Source organism: Dryobates pubescens, chromosome 5 (genome assembly GCF_014839835.1).
Source record: "Dryobates pubescens isolate bDryPub1 chromosome 5, bDryPub1.pri, whole genome shotgun sequence".
Taxonomy (NCBI): Eukaryota; Metazoa; Chordata; class Aves; order Piciformes; family Picidae; genus Dryobates; species Dryobates pubescens.
In genome coordinates, this window is record NC_071616.1 from 9,978,096 (window position 1) to 10,000,119 (window position 22,024).

Consider the following 22,024-nt stretch of genomic DNA (forward strand, 5'->3'; position numbering starts at 1 on the left):
CATACAGGAACTTGGCAGAAGTCAGAAGTTGTTTTAACTAGTTTCTTACACTTTCTTGATATAAAGAGATGTCCCTGCCTTGTGTATCAAGGATGCTGCTGTCCTTGATCAAAGCATTAATGAATGGGGTTGCAATGCATATAGGTATACAGTGTTGTCAATAAGAGTTTTGACTTTTAAGGCTCTAAGTTCTCAGGAGATAGAAGTTTAAAAATCACAGCTGAAACTTCTAACACTTCTACACTCTTCTCTAATTCTGTTTGTCAAATGGGATGCTCATTTTTTCAATAGGCTATAGTGTCTTTGGAAAAGAAAACCAGTGTGATATCCATTTTCAGAAGAGGAGCTATGGGTGGATCAGCATCAGTCCTTTCTACTTCAACAAACCATATGACAGTACTGTAGATTACTTCTTTTTGGTGGTTAATGATCCAGCATGGAAGTGTTGTTGGATTGTTAACCTTTGAGTCAGGATGTTGAGCTCATCTCTGAATAGAATAGAACAGAATAAACCAGGTTGGAAGAGACCTTTGAGATCATTGTGTCCAACCCATCATCCAACACCATCTAAACCATGGCACCAAGCATCCCATCAAGTCTCCTCCTAAACACCTCCAGTGATGGCGACTCCACCACCTCCCCAGGCAGCCCATTCCAATGGGCAATCACTCTTCCTATGAAGAACTTCTTCTTAACATCCAGCCTAAACCTCCCCTGGTGCAGCTTGAGACTGTGTCCTCTTGTTCTGGTGCTGGTTGTTTGGGAGAAGAAACCAGCCCCTGCCTGTCTACAACCTCCCTTCAGGTAGTTGTAGACAGCAATAAGGTCTCTCCTGAGCCTCCTTCTCTCCAGGCTAAGCAACCCCAGCTCCCTCAGCCTCTCCTCATAGGGCTTGTGCTCCAGACCCCTCACCAGCTTTGTTGCCCTTTGTTGCTCCCAGTCTGCTGTGCCTTTGTAGTCACAGCACAAGCTAGATGCTCGTATTTTCTTCTGCTGCTTCTAAAACAAAGATAATCTTCCAGCTTCACACAAGTGTTATGAGGCTTAATGACTTAATGCTTGTAAAGTACTGAAATCCTAGGAAGGACTGTGAAGTAGAGAAGCAGAGTGCCATTGAGCCATCTGACCTGAGATGTTAAAAAACCCAAGGAGATCTTTGAGTGCATCTTTACATTTATTGAAAGCCTGTACCTTGACAGTTGCCACCTTTGCTATGCATAGGAGCAATCCTGAGCCTCATGGTTTCCAGAACTGCAATTCCTGAGTGACTTTCCCTTCTAGTATTACATCAGAAAGGTCTGTTTCTCCAAGGGGAGGCTAAGAGCCAGATGATGATGAACCCGCATGCTGGCTCGCGCTCTCAAATTCTGTCCTGCTTTGCTCTGCTTCTTTTTGGTTTTCAATCCTTTCATCTTCACAAGAGACTTTGAGCCATAAGTTAAGCTTGATGTCTAATTTCTTCCATTTAATAGTAATCTCTCAGAGTTTTTCTCCCCACTCCTTGGCACAGCATGTCTTCAGACAGCAGCACAGAAGGGAATGTTCTTGCCAAAATGAAATTGTAAGTGGTCTGCATGCAGCTAATAAAAGTTTTCAAGGTCATATGTCTGGCAATAAGGGCTTTGTTTAGTCTATTGCATCTCATCTCTTCAGGATGGTCAAAGCCTGGCATTTTGGAGATGATTCTCCCTTCCCCTAGTACTGACTAGATATGGTTTGGTAGGTAAGCAAATCTTATGAATAGAACAGAACAAACCAGGTTGGGAAAGACCTTTGAGATCGAGTCTAACCTATCATCCAACACCATCTGATCAACTAAACCATGGCACCAAGCACCCCATCCAGTCTCTTCCTAAACACCTCCAGTGATGGTGACTCCACCACCTCCCTGGGCAGCACGTTCCAATGGCCAATCACTCTTTCTGTGAAGAACTTCTTCCTAACATCCAGCTAAACCTCCCCTGGTGCAGCTTGAGACTGTGTCCTCTTGTTCTGGTGCTGGTTGCCTAGGAGAAGAGACCAACCCCCTCCTGGCTACAATTTCCCTTCAGGTCATTGTAGACAGCAATAAGGTCTCCTCTGATCCTCCTCTTCTCAGGCTAAGCAACCCCAGCTCCCTCAGTCTCTCCTCATAGGGCTTGTGCTCCAAACCCCTCCCCAGCTTTGTTGCCCTTTGCTGGACACGTTGCAGCAACTCAACATCTTTCTTAAACTGAGGGGCCCAAATCATGGTTGAGCATGTTTGGACACCTGGCAGCTCTGAGTAATAATCAGAGGATAACTGAAAGGAGTCCCATTCAGGAATAACTGCAGATGCTTCAGTCTCCTAAGTCATAGAGCTCTGCTCCTTGTTAACAGGATGAGCAGACAGACTTTTTTTGTAATAGGTATTAATTTTCTCCCCTTAAAGGCTTTGATGGCTATACCTATGAATTGGATCCTGTAGAACAATACTTCATTCCTGAATGGAGGCAGCACAGTGGAGCATGTTTCAACCCATGCTGTAGTGTTTGGATGTTCTCATTAGATACCCAAGAAAAAGGCTCCAAGAAATATGCCTCATGTGGTCAGACATGGACTGCTGGTGTGCCTGAGGTAGCCAAAGAGCAGTTACTTGTTTAGCCATGAAGGAGCACTCAAAGAGTAAGCCCATGAGGAAGAATCAGTGTCGTGTTAGCACTTTGTTATTATGAGAGAGAAATGCAGGAACCTAAGGAAGGACCTAGATAAGATCTTAACAGAGAAGTCTTCACTGATAATTTATTCGGTGGCATGGATCTCTCAATCTCTTCTGCTAGAGCTGTTTACATGGGCACGTATCTCTTTGATGGAGAAGCTACACTTGTTCATCTTGAATATGACAGGCTGAAGTTCAAATCCCTGCTACCCATCTGCTGAAGCAGTGAGATGAGCTGTGCTTTATGGCACTTTAGGGCCATGGTACAGCTCTTAGGCAATCAGCCATTCTGTGGAGGACTTGAGGAGCATGTTACCTGCAGCTCAAGTCTCTGTTCAGAGACAGATGGTTTGGCCTAGGTAAGATTGTTATGTAGAGTGGAGTGCATTTTCAAAAGGTGCACTAAATGTCTGTTTGACCTCTGTAATGTTGGACATTGGGAACAAGAGGTGTAGAACAAGAGGACACAGTCTCAAGCTGCACCAGGGGAGGTTTAGGCTGGATGTTAGGAAGAAGTTCTTCATAGAGAGTGATTGGCCATTGGAATGGGCTGCTCAGGGAGGTGGTGGAGTCACCATCATTGGAGTTGTTTAGGAAGAGACTGGATGGGGCAATTGGTGCCATGGTTTAGTTGATCAGATGGTGTTGGATGATAGGTTAGACTCGATGATCTCAAAGGTCTTTTCCAACCTGGTTAATTCTGCTCTGCTCTATTCTATTCTATTCTTCTTTGGAGAGAAAGACTGGTAGTGGTCCACAGAAGATAGTGAAGATCCTTACCAACAAGTAGAAGGTGTTAATATTCCTTGATCTGAGCAGGGCCTTGCTGCAGCATTGCTCCACAGTGTTGCTCCTGTTTATTATTGCAGTTGAGTTACATCTTTCCTGCAAGATGACGTATCGAGAGCCCTTAGGCTATACTTATGACCCAAGACAGTTCCAGAGCCAAAGCCTCTGTATTGTGCTTGAGATATCTCTGGGTGAACCAAGGTGTAGGGTATTTATCTCCCTATGTTGGTGGGTGGTTGGTTTGTTGGTTGGTTTGCTTGTTGTTGTGGGTTTTTACAAGTCACCTGAACCCTCTTTGACAGGAAGTCTGCTTTCTGACATGCTCTGAAGACCAGGCTGAGGTCTCACAATGCCTGTAGGTGTACAGTCTCAAACATGATCCTAGGCTCCTAGACATTAGCAGAGAAAAACAATTTATAGCATTCTGTCCTGCACAGGCATATTAAGGCTTTCTTAATATCTGGCTTTGAGTTGTGCAAATGTTTCCTGGTGCTTTCTTGCTGCCAGGAAACTTCTAAACACTTAGCTGAAGTCTCTCTTTTTGAAGCTGAGTATTTTGCTCCACTTGAATCCTTTCATATTATTCTTAAGAAGTCTTCTCCTATAATGCATGTCAGCCCTTCAAATGTTTGCAAATTTGTCATCTGCAGTCACTGCTTTGCCAAGCTATTAACTCCTCTGAATTAATTCTCTTATAAGTCAGTCTCACCATTTCCCTGATCATTTTGCTGCTGTTCTTTCTGAATACCTCTTGACCTGTCACTGTGAATGCATCCAAGGCAAAGGCTTTATCACTTTGCTAAATTTATAACACATCCAAATTTCTCAAGCACGTTCCCTGAGTAAATACGCTTCAGTGTAAGCCTGCAAATGAATCCTTTTTTCTCCCCTAGCTTCATATAGCTGAGATTAAGATGGTACATCAAAGCTGTCAAAGCCAAGGAGATATAGCATGTGAAGTGGTGTTCAATAGCAAGGGTAATCCTTCTACAGGGCTGTTTATGGGAACACTGCCCGGGACTGGTCCTTGGCACTGGCACATGCTGCACCCATCTCCATCAGCTCCATCTGTGTGATGCCTTCAGTCCCACTCAAGCCCCTTCAGGTTGGGAAAATGGCATATTGCTTCTCATATGGCACAACCAGTCTATTACAAATGGCCTGTTGTGTGCACAAACACCTAAGATGGGCCTTTAGTATTGTTACCAGTGAGACAAACCCTTGGTGGATTAACTTCTGCCAGCTTCTGTGTGTTCTTACAAACAGAAGAGACAGGGATGTTCATTCTGCTGGGATATAAAATAGTTGCTTAATTTAGCCAGCTAGTTGCCCTATCTCTCCACTGGAGAGGCAAGTTTCTGCTCAAGCTCTGAACCATAGGTTGGAGGAGTGTTCACTGTCCCCTGAAAGAGCTAACTGTATTTAATGCAGATCATGCTGGATTTAGCTCCTTTCTGAACATCAGGCTACAAACCTGTACGGCTTGAGGCAAAAGATGCCCAGTGGTAAACTTGTCCCAGTTGTTGCTGCAGGAAAGAAGCTCTGCTTGGGACAATGCCTGCTGTCAGTGCAACAGGGTAGGCAGTGGAACAGTAATGGAGAAAGTAGATAATTTGGAGAGACTTCACATAATACCAGTGCACTGAGCCAGGACTGTGCCTGCCCTTTCTGTAGGATGAGGCTGTCGGTGGAAACGGTGAAGGTATCCTGTTCTCACAGCTAACTCCTGTTAATGAATTGTAATTAAAAATATTTTAAATAGAACCAAAAGTGAACTTCTCAAATGCATGTTTCCACAGCATGATTAATGTTTCCTTCTGCCCTGCTATTCTTCCAGTCAAATCGCATTGCGTCACGGCACTGAGGCGTAAGCAGATTTCCAACTCTCCCTCAGCAGCAGCAGTTTTTAATCCACACAGAGTGCTTTAGAAGCCACTGCAATAAGCTCTTTATGCTTTGTGATTGCAAAGACTTTCGTGTTGGCTCATGCATCAAGCAATTCAGAAGCACATTATAATGTCTGAAAAGTCATGGCAACCTCCAAAGCAATTCCTCCTCAGCAGACAGCTAAGAAATGTATTTAGCCCAGCCTGAGAGGAAGCAGAGCAGAGCCTGGCTGACGCAGAAGAGCTGCTGAGACTGAGTTGGCTGTCCCAGTCTGTTGGACCTGTGACCTATTGTCCCTCTCCAGGGTGCTTCCTGTGTCTTTTAGCATTTGTGGGTTTGCAGGAGGGAATGAGGGAATATGTTTATCAGTATACTTTGTGAATTTGGGGCTGTCATTTCCTAGGAAACTCCTGGTGTTTCAGAGCATGTGTTAAACTGAAGGGCGGACAACTGTCCTCAGCAGAAGTTTCTCTCGCTCAAAATGCAGCAGAGTGGAGTCAGTTGCATGCTAAGAGATACCTTTTATTTTTCTTCTTTCTGTAATGTGACTCTGCTTCTCATATGTCTATTCCCCAGTCAGTTCTCCTGTCCTGCTCCAAGTCTGATGTGGGGTCCTTCAGTGAGGTCCTGTATAACCCTGTATCCCTGCTTCAGAGCTACTTCAAGCTCCCTGCCTGCACTGAAGCTGACGAATTCTCAGTACTTGAATGCTCTCCTGGAAGAAAATCCATAGTTCCTTAATCTTCACTCAGTTCTGCCAGTTGGGTTGTTTGCAAACAGGCTATGCCTGCATCCTGGGAACTGTTTTTCTTGCCAATCACCACGGGAAGCTGAGTCTATCTGTACACAAGGGCCTGCTTAGGGTGCAGGACTTTGTTTCTGTAACCCTGTCTAGTACTTTAAGTGAAAGTTAACCTACCTGACTACAGCAGGTGCTTTTGGTGAATTGGAGTGACCTGACAGCCTGCACACCCTGGTCTATGACTTGCAGATTGATAGCTTTTGTCAGTAACAAGGAGGACCTGGTATAGGAAGTTATCCTCCAGCCAGTAAGAGTCACATTCTGCATGTGCTGGAGTGAGGCTTCACCCAGGTATCTTTCCCCAGGTTTGAAGCAGCAACTCTATGTCATTGTTCTTCTTCTCTACATTCTGTTAAGCTTCTTTTTCAGTTGCTGTTCTGCCCACATGCATTTCTATCCTTTCCTGCTTAATCTGTATTTGCAGTATATCAGGGCAATAGCATTTTAAGCATGGCGAATATACAAGCCTTGGACCTTTGGAGAACTGAGTGTAGGAGACACAGGTCACACTGAAATGAGCTTCAGTCTCATCCAGTTGCTAAAGAAAACTTACCAATAGCAGCTATGCTGTATAATTTGATCTTATCCCACATGATAGTAATTCATATTACTAGAGCTCCAGGCCAGGAGGAGTGAACAGCAGGACTGAGCCAGTTTGGCAGAACCAAGTGTGTCCCTAGGGCTGTGGAACATATGCCACACTGCTGCAATATGACTGAAGTGCCTTGGCAAAGACCTATGGGAAGCCCCCTGTCCTGCATGTTTGTAGCTGAGGTAATGCTTCCTTCACCCCTGCAAGCACTTCTGTGGGCCAAATTATGGACTGTGGTTTAGAAAAATGTATTGCAGGAAACTGAAACTCTTCTGAAGTTGCTGACTGTATAGGGCTGGGATTTTACTCACTAGTTTCATGAAGTGATGCTCTCTGGCTTTCCCTTCTAGTTTGGTGCTCTCATATTTCATACCTAGATCAATTCAGCTCAGAAAATAATGCTGAGATATTACTTTGTTTCCTGGCTTGTCTCCTGCATCAATCAGATGTTGCCTTTTTAATGCTGGCTTTTATGTTGGGCTTTAACATTGCAGAGGATTTTCCCAGTGTTTGAGAATGACCAATTGGTGCATGTATTAGTACACACAATTTTCTGCATGTTTTCGTGATGCTGCCTAAGTTGACTTCAGGGGCCAAACACTGCTAAGCCCAGGACAAAGCCTCTGGGAAAAGACTTTCATAGAATCATAGCATGCTTTGGGTTGGAAAGGACCTTTAAAGGTCATCTAGCCCAACACCCCCGCAATGTGCAGGGACATCAACTAGATCAGGTTGCTTAAAGCCCTGTCCAACCTGATCTCGAATGTTTCCAGGGGTGGATCCTCCATCCCTCTCTGGGCAACTTGTGCCTGGTATTTCATCACCCTCAGTGTAAAAAATGTGTTCCTTCCATCTAGCCTAAAACTACCTTCTTTTAGTTTAAAACCACAACCCTTTGTCCTACCACCGCAGGCCTTGCTGAAAAGTGTATCCCTGTCTGTCTTGTGCTAAGAGCTCCAGAGCTGGACACAGTACTCCAGGTGGGGTCGTACCACAGTGGAGGAGAGGGGCAGAATCACTTCCCTGGACTTTACAGTGTGTAAAGGCAGAGATGTGAAAAAATGTTCTCTGCCAGTCTGACTCCTTTCATGAAGCACTCTAGTTAGCAGCTGGAATCCTGGGTGTTCTCCACTTGGATTTGTTGAGCTAGTGAGTCTTTTCTGCTCCTCCATTCTACAGAGAGGAGACATCTCTGCAAAGAATTGCTTGGTGTTGCAATGTGTAACTTGGCCCTCAAAGAGGAAAGGACTAAGATCAAGACCATCTAATAGGGGGACAGTCTGTTAATGGACATGTGATGACAGGATCCATAAAGGCTAGCAGAGGGTGAGGTGACTTGGCCATTTCCTTCAGTCCCTTAAGACACTGCTTGCTTACTAGCAATCATCAGAATTCTCTGTGTCTCTCAGCACTTTTCCCCCCTCTCCTTCCTCCTAGAAGCAAATCTTCGCCAATGTGTTCACAGGGAAAAGGAAGTAATCCTGCTGAATTATATACAGGTAGTGTTTTGAGAGGAGATATGGTTAAATTAGTTTCTGGTTCATCATCTGTCCCATCGACCCTTGGGACAGGCTTCTCATTCAAAGCAGTGCATGGTCATACATGGACATTAGAGCAACCAGACTAGTTCAGGCAATCAACACCAGAACAAGAGGATATGGTCTCAAGCTGCACCAGGGGAAGTTTAGGCTGGAGGTGAGGAGAAAGTAGTTCACAGAGAGAGTTGTTAGCCATTGGAATGTGCTGCCCAGGGAGGTGGTGGAGTTGCTGTCCCTGGAGGTGTTCAAGAGGGGATTGGAGGTGGCACTTGGTGCCATGGTTTAGTAGTCGTGAGGTTTGTGGTGACAGGTTGGACTTGATGATCTTTGAGGTCTTTTCCACCCTTATTGAGTCTATGATTCTATGAGTCTGTCTAACCTGGTACCCAGGATCAGATGATGATTGCATGTGATATCTGCTGAAGCGTACAAGAACATGGCGAGGATCTAGGACACTGAGTACTCAGAGTTTGGAATTATTTGCTGAAACCAGATTTATTTAACAGCTCCTAGCAGATTTCTTTTCTGTATGTTCATCCTTATAATGAGAAAAGATGGTTCAGTGTCTGTTCAGCAGTGGATGGATCTGGTGGAGTGGAGTATCCAGTCTGTGCTGAGATACTCACAGAAGTGGTCTCGTCTCCAGCTTCTAGGGAGCTGGTTTGTTAAGCTGCTCAGCGCAGTGATGCAGGAGAGATTTTGGTGACACACCATGGAAAATAATGGTCAGAATTAGGGAGAGAGAGACAAAGCTAGTGATAGAAACTTCAGTGTTGCAGTGCAATATTAATTGAAGGTAGAAGTTAGTGGTTGGATGGATGGAACTCTCAGAAACTCCTGTTTCTGGTAGGACTTCCCACGAGCTGCTGCTGTGAAAAGTCACCAGGATGACATCATCTGCTAGTATCACGCCATCTGCTTCTCCATTCTAGACTTACTGGAAGCATATCAATATAATGAAGCTTTTAAACTTCTTTTCTTTCTGGAAAGTTAGGGCATGGCTCACTGTCCCAGTGAGACTGTCACTTCCATCTCTGTGTGAAAGATGGATAAATGAAATGAATAACACAGCAACTGACTCAGAGTATCTTCTAGAATCTGAAATATCTCACCAGATATTCAGGCCTCCGAACCAAACCAACCAGGACTTGAATAAAAACTGGAAAATTTCAGATTCTACTTCATCAGGGACCTGCTTTAAAAGCTCCTAACTGATACAATACAAACTAAATGCAGAGAGGTTACTCTGGGTTTGGATTCTAAGTCCTGGGTATCTGCTGCTTCTGTGAAGCAGCTACAGTCTGGTTAGCTTTCCTCCCTGCCTCTCTTAGCTTCTGAGCTGTTTTCTCTCTCTGTTGAAAGTGGAAATGAGACAGCATGCTTCTAGTCCCTCTTTGTAGGGTTTACAGCATGATTTTGCAGGCAGGATGTAATGTAAGCATGAATCACAACTCCCTTTAAGACACTGCTGTGTTGGATTCCCTGAGTCTTTCATCTGACTCAGAAGAGGCTGCAGAATTTTGTTTTTAATCTAAGCAGAATCCAATTTACTCCAGAGATGAGTATTTGCTGATTGTTATGCTCAGAATTACAAACCCCTTGGAAAACAAGGCCAGCTCGTGCATGTATATACAAACCTGGTTTCAAATCTGACTTGGATTCTCTCTTCCAGCTCAGCAAGTGACTGACATGTTCACTTTAGCAGAGCTTCCTCCCAAGACAAGCCGTAGGCTGTGCCAAAGTGCCATGAGGAGTTCGCTGCCTGTTCAGTCACACACTGGAGGCAGATTCTGCAGCACCCTGGAGACAGGGGTGAGATGAGGACAGCAGCAGCCATGATTCAGAGCTGCTTTGCATTTTGGTCTTGCTAATAGATTGTACTGAAATTTTTTATTTACAGTGAACCAAAATACAAATCAGATCCTGCTTTGATAACACCCTTGTGTTACTGCAATTATTTGAAAAGGGAGTACTAAAAGTACTAGACCAGTACAGCTTCTGTTCAGTTGAAATTCAGGTATGGCTGAGGCTGTTGCAGTTCAGTCCATAACAACTCACTAAAGGAATTCATACTTGAAAAATAACACCATTTAAATACAGAACTGTCCGTGTGATAGTTGTAACCCCCAACATCTGGCATCAGGCAGAGAACCATATTTGCTCCTCAAATCTTTATTTGTGGTGGAGCTTCCTCACCACTTGTGCTTCCAGAGCTGTCCTCAGCCTGGAGTTCAGCAGGGTGGGCTTCAGGGACTGTGACTCCATGCTGGGAACAAGAGTGCTTGGGGGACAGCATAGGCTTGTGATCTGACAGAGCTCTGCACATATGAGGTGATCATGTCTCAGTGCATTACTCTAGCAGGTTAATCAAGGAGAGGTTTGGGGTTTTTTTCCTGCTTGTTTGCTTATTTGTTGTTTGAATCCAACATAAACTTAAAAGATGTAAGAAGGAAAAGCTATAGCTGGAAGTGATTTTCAGTTTAACTTTCTTATTTGAAATACAAAGCCTAATGCAGAGCAGCCTCTGCAAATAGCCCTGACTTTGATAACTGGCAAAAGCATTTCTAATTTAAAAAGTCTCCCTTCTCTTCCTATTAGTTGTTCCTCTAAGCAAAGCAGCTGGTGTGACCTGGGCATTGTTGCTGTGAGACAATAGTTCAGCCTGAAGGAAGAAGACAACCTACTTATTGTATCCTCTGGGAGCTGTTATGGTGGAACTCTAGAAATCAGTGTTTATCTGAAGCGTACTGAAACTATCTGACCAGTTAACCCATCAGATTTGGAAGAGCAAAGAACTGAACTATGGGACACAGGCTTTGGTCTCTTCAGCAGATGTGGTCTGTGTCATATGGGCTCCTGTATGCAGCCTCTACCTCTGTATCTTCTTTCCCAGTCATAACAGGGATATTCCTGTTGCAGAGGATGGGGCAATAGAGAAGTGTGGAGAAGGGCAGCAGTGGTCTCACAGAAAGCATTTCCAGGCAATTTACAGACCTATTGCAGTCATCAAAAATATGTAAGCAAGCAGTGTGAGGAAAGTAGATGGAGTATGTCAGGTAACCTCTGGGTTCTCACTCATGGAGAATAAATCTTATGAGGAACAACTGAGGGAGCTGGGGCTGTTTAGTTTGGAGAAGAGGAGGCTGAGGGGAGACCTCATTGCTCTCTACAACTACCTGAAAGGATGTCATAGAGAGGCTGGTGCTGGTCTCTTCTCAAAGGTGATTAGTGATAGAACAAGAGAGAATGGCCTCAGGCTACAACTGGGTAGGTTTAGACTGGACATTAGGAAGAAGTTTTTCACAGAAAGAGTAGTCAGGCATTGGAATGCACTGCCCAGGGAGGTGGTTGAGTCACCAACCCTGGATGTGTTTAAAGGTCGTTTGGATGTGGTGCTTGGGGATGTGGTTTAGGGGTGAACTTTGTAGAGTAGGGCTATCAGTTGGACTTGGTGATCCTGAGGGTCTTTTCCAACCCGAGTGTTTCTGTGAGTCTGTGATACTATGTCAGCTCAGTGACACCAGACACCAGGGACTGTGCAGCTTATTCTGTCTCCAACAGAAGCAGCTGCCAGACCCAAAAGAGAATGAGTCTGTCTCTGTACAGGGACAAGTGAAGAACACTCGCTTTCCTTGTAGTGCTTGATTAAAATCAGAATTTAGTTCCTCTGAGTTACTGGGGATGCATCTTCACTGCACAGTAGCTGTAAACAAGCTGGAAGTGTACCAGACATTTCCACTCGGTGCCTGAAAACATAGTTTCTGTAGCAGCACAGCTCTGCAGCTAACCTAATAAATACTAGTGCTGAGCAGGGCTAATTATCTCCAGTGCGGCACTGCCCTGGCATGTCTGTATAGCTTCCCACTCCAGCATCAGCATAGCTGAGACTTGTTTGGGTATCTGCGCTGTCCTTCACGGTATGGTGGAAACAGGCCTTGAGCAGTGCTTGGTGGAGGAGCATTTCGTGCTTGCACCAGACTGCAGTATTACTCTGCCCTTGATGTACTGGGGAAAGTGCTAGGCTCTGGAGAAATGAAGTCACTTAACAGCTCCTCTTGATGATTTGTTTTTGACTTGGATGAAGTTGTGGTCACCCTGGACCTTTTGCCTCCTCTGAAAACAGTGCCTGTTAGTATATGATGCCCCTGAACAATGTGTTGGCTAGCATGCTCCAACCGTTGGTTTTTTTCCTTCTTTTATTCTATAAAGGAGTTACCTGTCATGTAATTGCTAAAAGGTGCTCCTCTGACCTACAGGGGGAACAGACCTCTGTCTGTATGATTTCATAGCCCAAAACCAACTTAATAAAAAGTAGATGTTGGAAAGTGTGGAAAATATTTGGGGATTCTCCAACTCGAGATTTTTGCAGATCAGGTAAGACAAGTGAATTGGTAAAACTGGCTCAGTGTCAGTTATTTAAGAGGCAAGGAAGATAAATAATCACATATCCTGTACCAGCTGGGTTTATGCAGGTTCCAGTCCAGCTAGACCTTAATACAGGTTAATGCCTTACATGGAAATTATTAGATGACCATTTTTTGAAGACCTAGCCTCAGCCAGCTGTACAAACACAGCCCACTTCTGTCAGTCTATAAGGAGTCTCAATTTGTTTATTTCAGTATCATTTCAAAATCACTCTTGTCCATAAGAGACCTTGCTGTGAGGACAAGAGATGGGGAATATACCCTAAACCCAAGGTCATGTGTTGTGTTTCCACTAATGCTTCCAAATGTGGCTTTTCTCTTACTGTAGTACTGGATAAATGAATACACCTCCACCTTGGGGATTGGTGTCTTCCACTCTGGCATCGAGATCTACGGCAGAGGTATGAAGCACTTCCTTTTCACTACCTGCAGAACATGGGGACTAGTATGTATGGCTAGTCTGATACAGAAAAGCACTCCAAACATACAGCTTTTGGCAAGGAGTGTTTTGAGGAACAAAAAGTCAGCCAGACCACTTTTTGGAGTCTATAGTGGAGTCCAGCAGGAACTTATGCAGTTTTGTCATGCACCACATAGCCCTTCTTATTTTCAGCATGTAACTGCAAACTCTATGGTGTGTGGAAGTGTGTGGCAGGATGGCAGATAAGAGGGACCCAGCAATGTTGGAAAACAATTCTTCACTGAAGAAGATGGAGGGAGAATGGGACAGATGGAGAAGACAGAGGACAGGTGGATCAGTGGCTGTCTTGAGACCTGCACATCTGTGTTTGTACTAATCCTCTCTTTGGATGAATCCATTTTGCATTGATTCTTTATGAATGTCTATAGTCTAGAAACCTTGGAATCTAGATTTCCAGGTCTTCAAAGCTGTTCTTTTAAAACAGCAGAGTTACAAGGAAAAACAAAATGTCTAGTAAGACTTTTGAAGTGGTCTGCATTGAGTTGAAGCTGATTAGAGCACCCATTGCAACAGGCATAGTCAAGAGATCTGGGAAAACAGCTGTAGAGTAGTGAAGGACAGACTAGCATCACAGGCTTCCTGTTTCCTCCTTCAGCATTAGATGTCAATGACTTTGGCTACTCTCATGGTATTTTTAGCCAGCACCATGCAGTGAATATAACCCCTCCAAGATGGCCTGTATGACATGGAGGGACTTTCTGGCTCAACCTGCATGCAGAGGCAGCAGAGTGCAATCAGCTTGGTGTTCTGCAAAGAATCCCCACTTATCTGTCAATCCCTCTGGAAGATTGATCTGTCCCTACTCCAGGAAAGACTTCTTCCACCTCAGTATCACCATTGACAGTCTCTCTATGAGAGGCTGAGAGGAAGCCACCTGGAAGGGCACAGAGACAGAATTAATTTTCCAGGCACTGTGGCAAAGCAGTAGTATTAGCATGGAGAGAGGCTGTGAGAGGCCAATAGGTAACCAAACAGAAAAAAAACATCTTTCAGAGTCTGGCTGAAATGGATGTTGGCAGTAGCCCAGCCCCTGATGCTGATGCTGAGCCATGCAGACAGCTGCCGTAGACTTTTCCCTGACTTTGTGTTCATTTAATTACTCACAGTCTGTTTCCTTCCTTGTCAGAGTTTGCCTATGGAGGGCATCCCTACCCTTTCAGTGGGATTTTCGAGATCACACCTGGCAGTGCAGTAGAACTTGGCGAGACCTTTAAATTCAAGTAAGGGCCCTTTTCTACCTCTTTTCCTCTGCCCCCAGTAGCCATCAGTGTGGTTGTTGTGGAGCAGGGATGCCCTATCCTCTGGGTTCCCCCTTCTTTCTCCTTGTAAACACCTTCCCTGCACCCTTTACTTGATCCTGGTTCCAGGCCAGCCCTGCAGGTGGATTGAAGGGCATGTACACCAAAGAAGAAACAGTGCTGAACTGTGTGTGTCAGGGTTTAAAAGCCTACTTATAAATCAATGCAGGGTTTTTTCCCCCATTTTCTTTTCCTGTGCTCCCAGTTCCACCTGTCAGCAAGAATGGGAGTAACTGTGTGTTGCACAGGGGAAAAAACAAAGCCTTGTCTTTCAATGAGTATCACCTATTTGTGGATGCTGTGCAGAGTACCAGATGTCATCTCCTGTATTTATTCCTTCTTTGTCACAAGCAACAGACAAACTGATAGAGGAGGCTGAGAGGGTGCTGCATTAATGTGTTGTTCAGTGTGCTCAGACTGTGGGGCTGCTGGCAGGTGAGGCTTGATATTTCCAGACTGCCAGTTTAAGCTGAGGATCACTGGAGACTTACAACTAGCACTACTGAGTGAATATTGGGAGAAGCAATAGTTTATTGCATAAAGTGTTCAGTCTGCTCCTCTTTGGCCTACCCCATGGAAACTCTCTCAATCATGAATCATAGAATGGTTTGGGTTGGAAGGGACCTCCAAAGGTCATCTAGTCCAACCCCTTCTGCAGTAAGCAGGGCCATCCTCAATTAGATCAGGTTACCCAGAGACATGTCAAGCCTCACCTTGAATATCTCCAGGATGTGGCCTCAACTACCTCCCTGTGCAACCTGTTCAGTGTTCCACTACCCTCATGGAAAAAGCATCTTCTCTGCCCTACTGAAAATTTATGTTGTGGAATGAGTGGGAGCAGAGCAGAGACTTTCCTGCTGGTGATCAGGAAGCTCTTGAAGCTGTTTGTGTCACACCCTGCTTTGTGGATAATGTGGGGATTATCTGTGCCATTATGTTAGTCAGAGTCTCCAGTAGCCCCAGATATGCATGCCCATGCTTTAAGCCTGTCCTTCTTGTCAATGCTCAATGATCTCCTCCTCCTTGGGTACCTATCACTCTCTTCACTGTACCTTTCCATGTTTCCTGTTGTGTGTTTTGTTTTTCACTAGAGAATCCATTGCCTTGGGCACCACAGACTTCACAGAGGAGGATGTGGATAAGATTATGGAAGAGCTGGGGAAGGAGTACAAAGGAAATGCGTACCACCTGATGCACAAGAACTGCAATCACTTCTCTGCTGCTCTGGCTGAGGTGACCACAGCTGTTTTAAAAAATCTATTACTATTCTTAATTTATTCTTTTTTTGCTTCTTCAGATCTGTAGTAGTGCTTACAAAAAGAGAACTGGGGTCAGCACTGCATGCCCCAACAGAGTCCATCACCACATATCCTGTCTCTGCCCTTCACAATTTTGGAAGGTCTTGCCTGTTAACAGGGATGAAGTCAGGAGGTGGAGATGAAGCATGGTTATCACATTTGGTCTAAACTGTGTGGGGAACAAGGAGTGCCTGAATTGTTGGTTCACTGGGTAGGTCCTGAGCAGGAATCGGAAGGGTGCCCTTAGCCAGCGTGCAAATGTGCATCATTTTTACAGCAAACACAAACAACCCTGTGTGAGCTGCAAAGGAATGAAAATGACTTACCAGTGCTCTGCAAACAAAACTTTGCAGTATTCAGGAAGTGGGTGTCCCTATTCCTTATTTAATATGTGTCATCCAAAACCCATTAAAAAGAAGTATTGATTTTCCTCATAGACATCTGAGGTGCTTTTTCATTTTCATGTTCACACAAACACTGTGAGTTACAACAGGGCTGTGATTTCTCTTCAGAATTGAAGCACAGAGAAGCACAAATTTATCCTAAATACTTGCTTATTCAGGATATTGGATTTTGGTTTTATTCCTGAAGATCTGATTGTTTTTTGGGGGAAATGCTTTCCTCCTCACCCCTTAGATGATGTGTTTGAAGTGCATTTCATTAAAGGTGTGAGTATTCAGCACTCGTGTAAATCTGAATTCAGGACCTTCACTCAGTGCCAGAAAAAAGATGAGAAATGCACAAAATGGAAGTGAGCTTCCATAAAACCTGTTTCTGTGCTTTCCATCAGTGCTTTATGGCAAATGCAAGGAGAGAATAGAATTCCTTACAATAGGGTTGTGATGGTTAACACCCATCCTGGAAGCAGCAGGGGGAGGGCTTGTAAGAGTATTGCCCTCCCTGCAGGGGGTTTTCCCCCTGGGAAACTAAATTAGTCAGTTCTACTGCCCTCCCTGCCCAGCAAGGCTATAAAAGGGAGGATACTGCAGCCATTAGCTCTCTTGGGGCTCTGCCTTTGCTTGGACCAGGACTGCTGGTGGCTCCCTGCTTCTCTGCCACATGGTTGGGCCTGATCCTTCTCCCTGCTGCCTGTGCCTCTTCTGAGAGATTGGTTTTGTATTATTGTTTTTTTTCCTCTCCCATCCATCCTTGTTCCTTGCCCTTGTTAACCTTACCTGTTATATATATTTTAAAGAAAATTCTTTACCTCTCTACTTCCAAGCCAATTCCAAGTTATTTCTTGGTGGATTTGCTCCTTCCCTTTCTTTTTTCCTCTCTGTTGGGAAGGAGGAGTAGGGGGGGCTTCTCAGCCTTGTCCCCCTCATTTGAGCTCTTAAGTCCCAGTTAAGGCTCAAACCACCACAAGGGTTCAACTGCTTTAACAGTGAAACTTCCATTTCTCCTTCTAAGGTCCCCATCCTCATTCATTGCACATCTCTCACCTTTCTTTATCATAAGGGGCAACAGGCCTCTGCCAGCAACCTCTTTACCCACAAGTGTCATTCATCCCCAAACAGGCCCAATCAGAGATTCAGAGTGAGATGAGATTCTGTAAAAAAAAAACATCACCCATTATATGGTTTTCTAAGAAAATCCCTGGTGACTTCAAGAAGCAGCAATTCATTTGCAAGGGACCTCCTTAGGCTCTTGGGAAAACCAGTTCTCCACTGGTCTCATCCTTGCTAATTACAGAAAGACAAAATGACTGAGTCCTTTCTGTAAATGGTAGCAAATTAAAATAGGAAGAAATTGTATTGGTACAGAGAGTGAAGTTTCAATCTGCAGTGATCGAGTCGGTGTTAGCCACACTGCTGTTTTGGAGTCCAATAACCAAATTAGTACAGCAGAAAATGGGAACCTGAAAAATTCTGAAGGGGACCCAGGAGAAAGCTGTGTGATTATTACCAAAAGCTAAAAATCCCTCTTCATCTGCAGCAGTGAAATAAGGTCATTGCTTATTATGTATTTTGATATGAGCAATATGTGTCTCATGTCCAAGCCATAAGCACAGAGCTATGCTTCCTTGATTCTGCTGCTACGTATCAGTGAACCCCTCACTGCCCCTTCCTTACCCAACCTTTCACCCCTCACTGCCCCTTCCTTACCCAACCTTTCACCCCTCACTGCCCCTTCCTTACCCAACCTTTCACCCCTCACTGCCCCTTCCTTACCCAACCTTTCACCCCTCACTGCCCCTTCCTTACCCAACCTTTCACCCCTCACTGCCCCTTCCTTACCCAACCTTTCACACACAGGTCAAATAAGAGATACTACTGAAAAACAACAAGGGTACTTCTGAATTGTGCTTTTAATCTGCCTTCAGTGAACATCTTCACAGGAGTGGAATTTAGGGTTAAGTTTTCCTGCAGGAGCTTTCTTGATGGATTCGATGCGCTCATTCACTGCCCTCTAACCTGTCCAGATAATAAAACAAAAACTTAAATGGCTTGTTCTGACACTTCTCCTCCCAGGGGCAGAATTTATTCAGGATTTAGGTCAGTTTTAAAGAAACCCTCCATAGGCAAGCAGGATTTTTTTTGTTGCTGTTGCTCAACCGGCACCAGAACAAGAGGACACAGTCTCAGGCTGCACCAGGGGAGGTTTAGGCTGGAGGTTAGGAAGAAGCTCTTCACAGAAAGAGTGATTGGCCGTTGGAATGGGCTGCCCAGGGAGGTGGTGGAGTCACCATCACTGGAGGTGTTTAGGAAGAGACCTGATGAGGCACTTGGTGCCATGGTTTAGTTGATTAGATGGTGTTGGGTGACAGGTTGGACTTGATGATCTCGAAGGTCTTTTCCAACCTGGTCTGGTCAATTCCATTCTAATTTTATTCTTATTCTAATTCTATTCTATTTGCATAAGCCTGTGTTTATTACCCCTCTCTAAAGTACTACAAATGCAAAACCAGAGCAGTACCTGGACCACTTCAGGCTTAAGAGGAGAAGGCCAAGAGAAGTCTCTAGCATCAAGATACCAAAAATGGGAGCTGAAATTCTTAAAGAAATAGCTGATTTTAAGACACTAAGCAAAGTCCTAGTGATTCAGTGTGCCTCAGTCAGCAACGTGAGAAATGTATGTGGCTGTCTTAGGAGAGGTCTCCATCTTTTCCAGTGAACACAGCAGTTTGGTAATCTCTGTGTTTTGGAGAAGTAGCACAGCTCATCTGGGGATACTTCTGACCTCTTGGAGGAAAGTCTGCTTGATATCTGTTGAGACAGAACTTGCATGAACTGAAAGCAATTAAAGTTTCTATTCGCATTTCCTGAGTGCTTGCTTAACTTTACAACCTTAGCAGTTTTGTTTGTTTTGGTGGGGGTTGTTTTTGTTTTCCTTTTCCTTTTCTTTTCCCTTTTCCTTTTCCCTATAGCTCCCATTAAAACTAAAGAAAATGAAAATTGCCACATTAGGAAGCTCTGGGTCCTACCATATTGAGCTGTGAGGCATAGCCTTATAGTGCAGAGAACATGACAACTATGTGATGGGTGTCAGCAGTGTAAAAAGGGGCTGTCAAGACTGCATAGATATGTTTTTCCATAGTGGGCAGAATCACAGAATCACCAAGGTTGGAAGAGACCTCAAAGATCATCAAGTCCAACCTGTTACCACAGACCTCATGACTAAGTCATGGCACCTAGTGCCAAGTCCAATCCCCTCTTGAACACCTCCGGGGATGGTGACTCCACCACCTCCCTGGGCAGCCCATTCCAATGGCTAACAACTCCCTCTATGAAGAACTTTCTCCTCACCTCCAGCCTAAACTTCCCCTGGCACAGCTTGAGACTGTGTCCTCTTGTTCTGGTGCTGGTTGCGTGGGAGAAGAGACCAACCCCCTCCTGGCTACAGCCTTCCTTCAGGTAGCTGGGGAGAGCAATAAGGTCTCCCCTGAGCCTCCTCTTCTCCAGGCTAAACAATCCCAGCTCCCTCAGCCTCTCCTCATAGGGCTTGTGCTCGAGGTTTCTCCTCAGCCTTGTTGCCCTTCTCTGGACACGTTCAAGTGTCTCAATGTCCTTCTTAAACTGAGGGGCCCAGAACTGAAAACAGAACTTGTATTTGTGCTCCAAAATTAATTCTGAGATGAGTCTATTTAGTATTTATATTGTCCTCTCTTTTAGAGTTTTCACTTTTGAATCAGTAATAATAATAACAACAACAATGATGATAATATTCCTCTGTAGCTGTATTATGTGGCAGTTTAAGACAGGAAACAGGAAAAAAAATCCAAATAATTAAAAGATGTAGAAATTTTGTTCAGCAGAATATAATTTTTCATTGGACCTGAGATTTAACTCCAGCCACATAAAAAGCAGCCAAGGATTTTAAGTGGATATAAATTCTTGGTCTTTCTGTTGCTGTAGTGCAGCTGAAAGGTGATGCTATCAATACTGCACTGTCTTTTCAGGACAGAGAGGGGTGGGGGTTGAGGCTTGGTTTTTAGCTTGGAAGAGAGGGTGACCAGTGTTTCTTCCTACAAACCTTCAGGCCTTCTGTTCATGGGCATAAGCAGTTGTAGTAAGTTCAGGAAACTTGCCTGAGTAATGCCAGGCAATTCACATTTCTGCTTTCTGATTATGCAGCCCTCCTTGCATACTGGGTAATTTCCTTCCTACAAAAAGGGTTCTGAAAACTTTCAGTGACAGCTCTCTTACCTGCCAAGGTTCATTAGCTGGCTTATGGCTTGTCTCGTTCTGCAGCAGCACACAAAGCCAGATCTAGAGCTTTATGGCCATGTGGTGATGTATGAGTTATTGTGTATTTACCCAGACCTACCTGGCTGGCCATGTGCTAGGTAGCTGTGTTTAGCTGCCTTAATTTCCTCATCTGGCTGTGGGCTTGCTAATTGGTATCTATACAGATGTTGCCCCAGTGGCTGGGCCACAGGGTGGGAGGATACCATCTGGTCTTGTGGTCTGAGGGCAGATGCAGCTGTGAGTCCTGCTGGCTGAGGTCACGTTTCTGCAGAGGGAATGAGAAGGAAGTAAAAGGCTGGCTCTCCTTTCCCAGCCAGCTTTCTCAGGATCACACCATGAGGCAATGGCCACATGTCCAATTGTCAGGACCTGTAAGTTGGGTTGCTCCTCCTCAGAAGGACTGCTGAAGCTGTAGGAGTCAGGCTTTATAATCAAATTTTGTGTTCTTGTCATTTACCAGCACTTTCTCAGCAAACAGAACATCCATTCAGGTATCTTCCACCTACACCTATTTATGAATGATTTTTCTGTCAAATTTCTGCTTTCTATGATGATGCCTCAGGTTCCAATGTGATAACTACAACTTCTCTTCAGCAGTTATATGCAGACTGACTGCTAATGGTTAGGGGCATGCCTAGACCTCTGTTCATGACTCTGTCAGTTGGCAAGCCCAGCACAGGCAGATAAGCTTTACTTAACCACTGGGCATGGCTTTGACCTGCTGTTTAACTCCAGAGAAGCTCACTTTGCAGTGTGATTGAGCATAATTGCATGCTGCTGTAGCATTGAGCCTCTCCCTGTGATGCAACAAACCTGTTCTGATCTTCCTGCCCACATTCAAGAGCAAGCTGCAAGGGGCTTTGTTACTCCTGCATGGGCATTGAGCTCAGAATTTTCCTTACTCTCTACTGCAGACTGCTGAGCAGATTCATACTTGCTCAAGGTTTAGATCTCTCCTCACTTTGCCAGTTCCCTATGGACTTCTAATGAGCAGCTACTGGATCAAAGAGCCATGGCTGGGTCTCCTCACAAAGCAGAGAAAGAAAACAGAGAATGCCCTGGTTTCAGCAGCAGCAGTTCAGACTTCATATTCTTCAATGCCATTTCATGGCAGACTCCTCACTAAGTGACACAGTGAACATGCTGCATGATTGGGAGTTACTTCCTGTGGATTTCCTGAGAAATTCTTCCTCATCAGGGAACTCAGAGTTATTTAAGGAGTGAAGAACTATGAGAGAGCATAAGTCTTTGCCTAGTAAGTGCCACATACCATCCTAATTAGTTTCCAGGGAAGTTCTGATGTAAAGCAGCACAGAATTTCTTAGTGGACAGTCATGAGAAAGAAATTGGATGTATTCCCTGTGCATTTGCCCAGCTTCAATTTAAGGTCACTAGTACAAACACCACTTAATATCCTGTTTGCAATCTCCCTTTAATCTCACCAGCAGAGTTAGATGATGGTCAGACTCAGTGAACTTATTAGAGGGTCTTTGCTAATTGAAATGATTCTATGACTCTCTCTGTGTCAGTGTGGGAAGGTGATGGCAGCT

General features: G+C 44.6%; 1 protein-coding gene across 3 annotated transcripts in view; it reads left to right on the plus strand.

Moving 5' to 3' along the window:
* The window catches only part of LOC104300354 (deubiquitinase DESI2), a 65,990-nt gene that overhangs the window by 26,775 nt on the left and 17,191 nt on the right, over positions 1 to 22,024 (plus strand). Inside the window, exons 2-4 of one of the 3 annotated variants that reach the window (XM_009900627.2) lie at positions 13,038 to 13,110; positions 14,317 to 14,410; positions 15,580 to 15,721. The exons of 1 other annotated variant lie outside the window; for it this stretch is intronic. In XM_009900627.2, the coding sequence (XP_009898929.1) occupies positions 13,038 to 13,110; positions 14,317 to 14,410; positions 15,580 to 15,721 (309 nt within the window). Of the gene's footprint in view, positions 1 to 13,037; positions 13,111 to 14,316; positions 14,411 to 15,579; positions 15,722 to 22,024 lie in introns of those variants that run through there. One more of the 3 variants, XR_008462248.1, reaches the window with a different exon arrangement.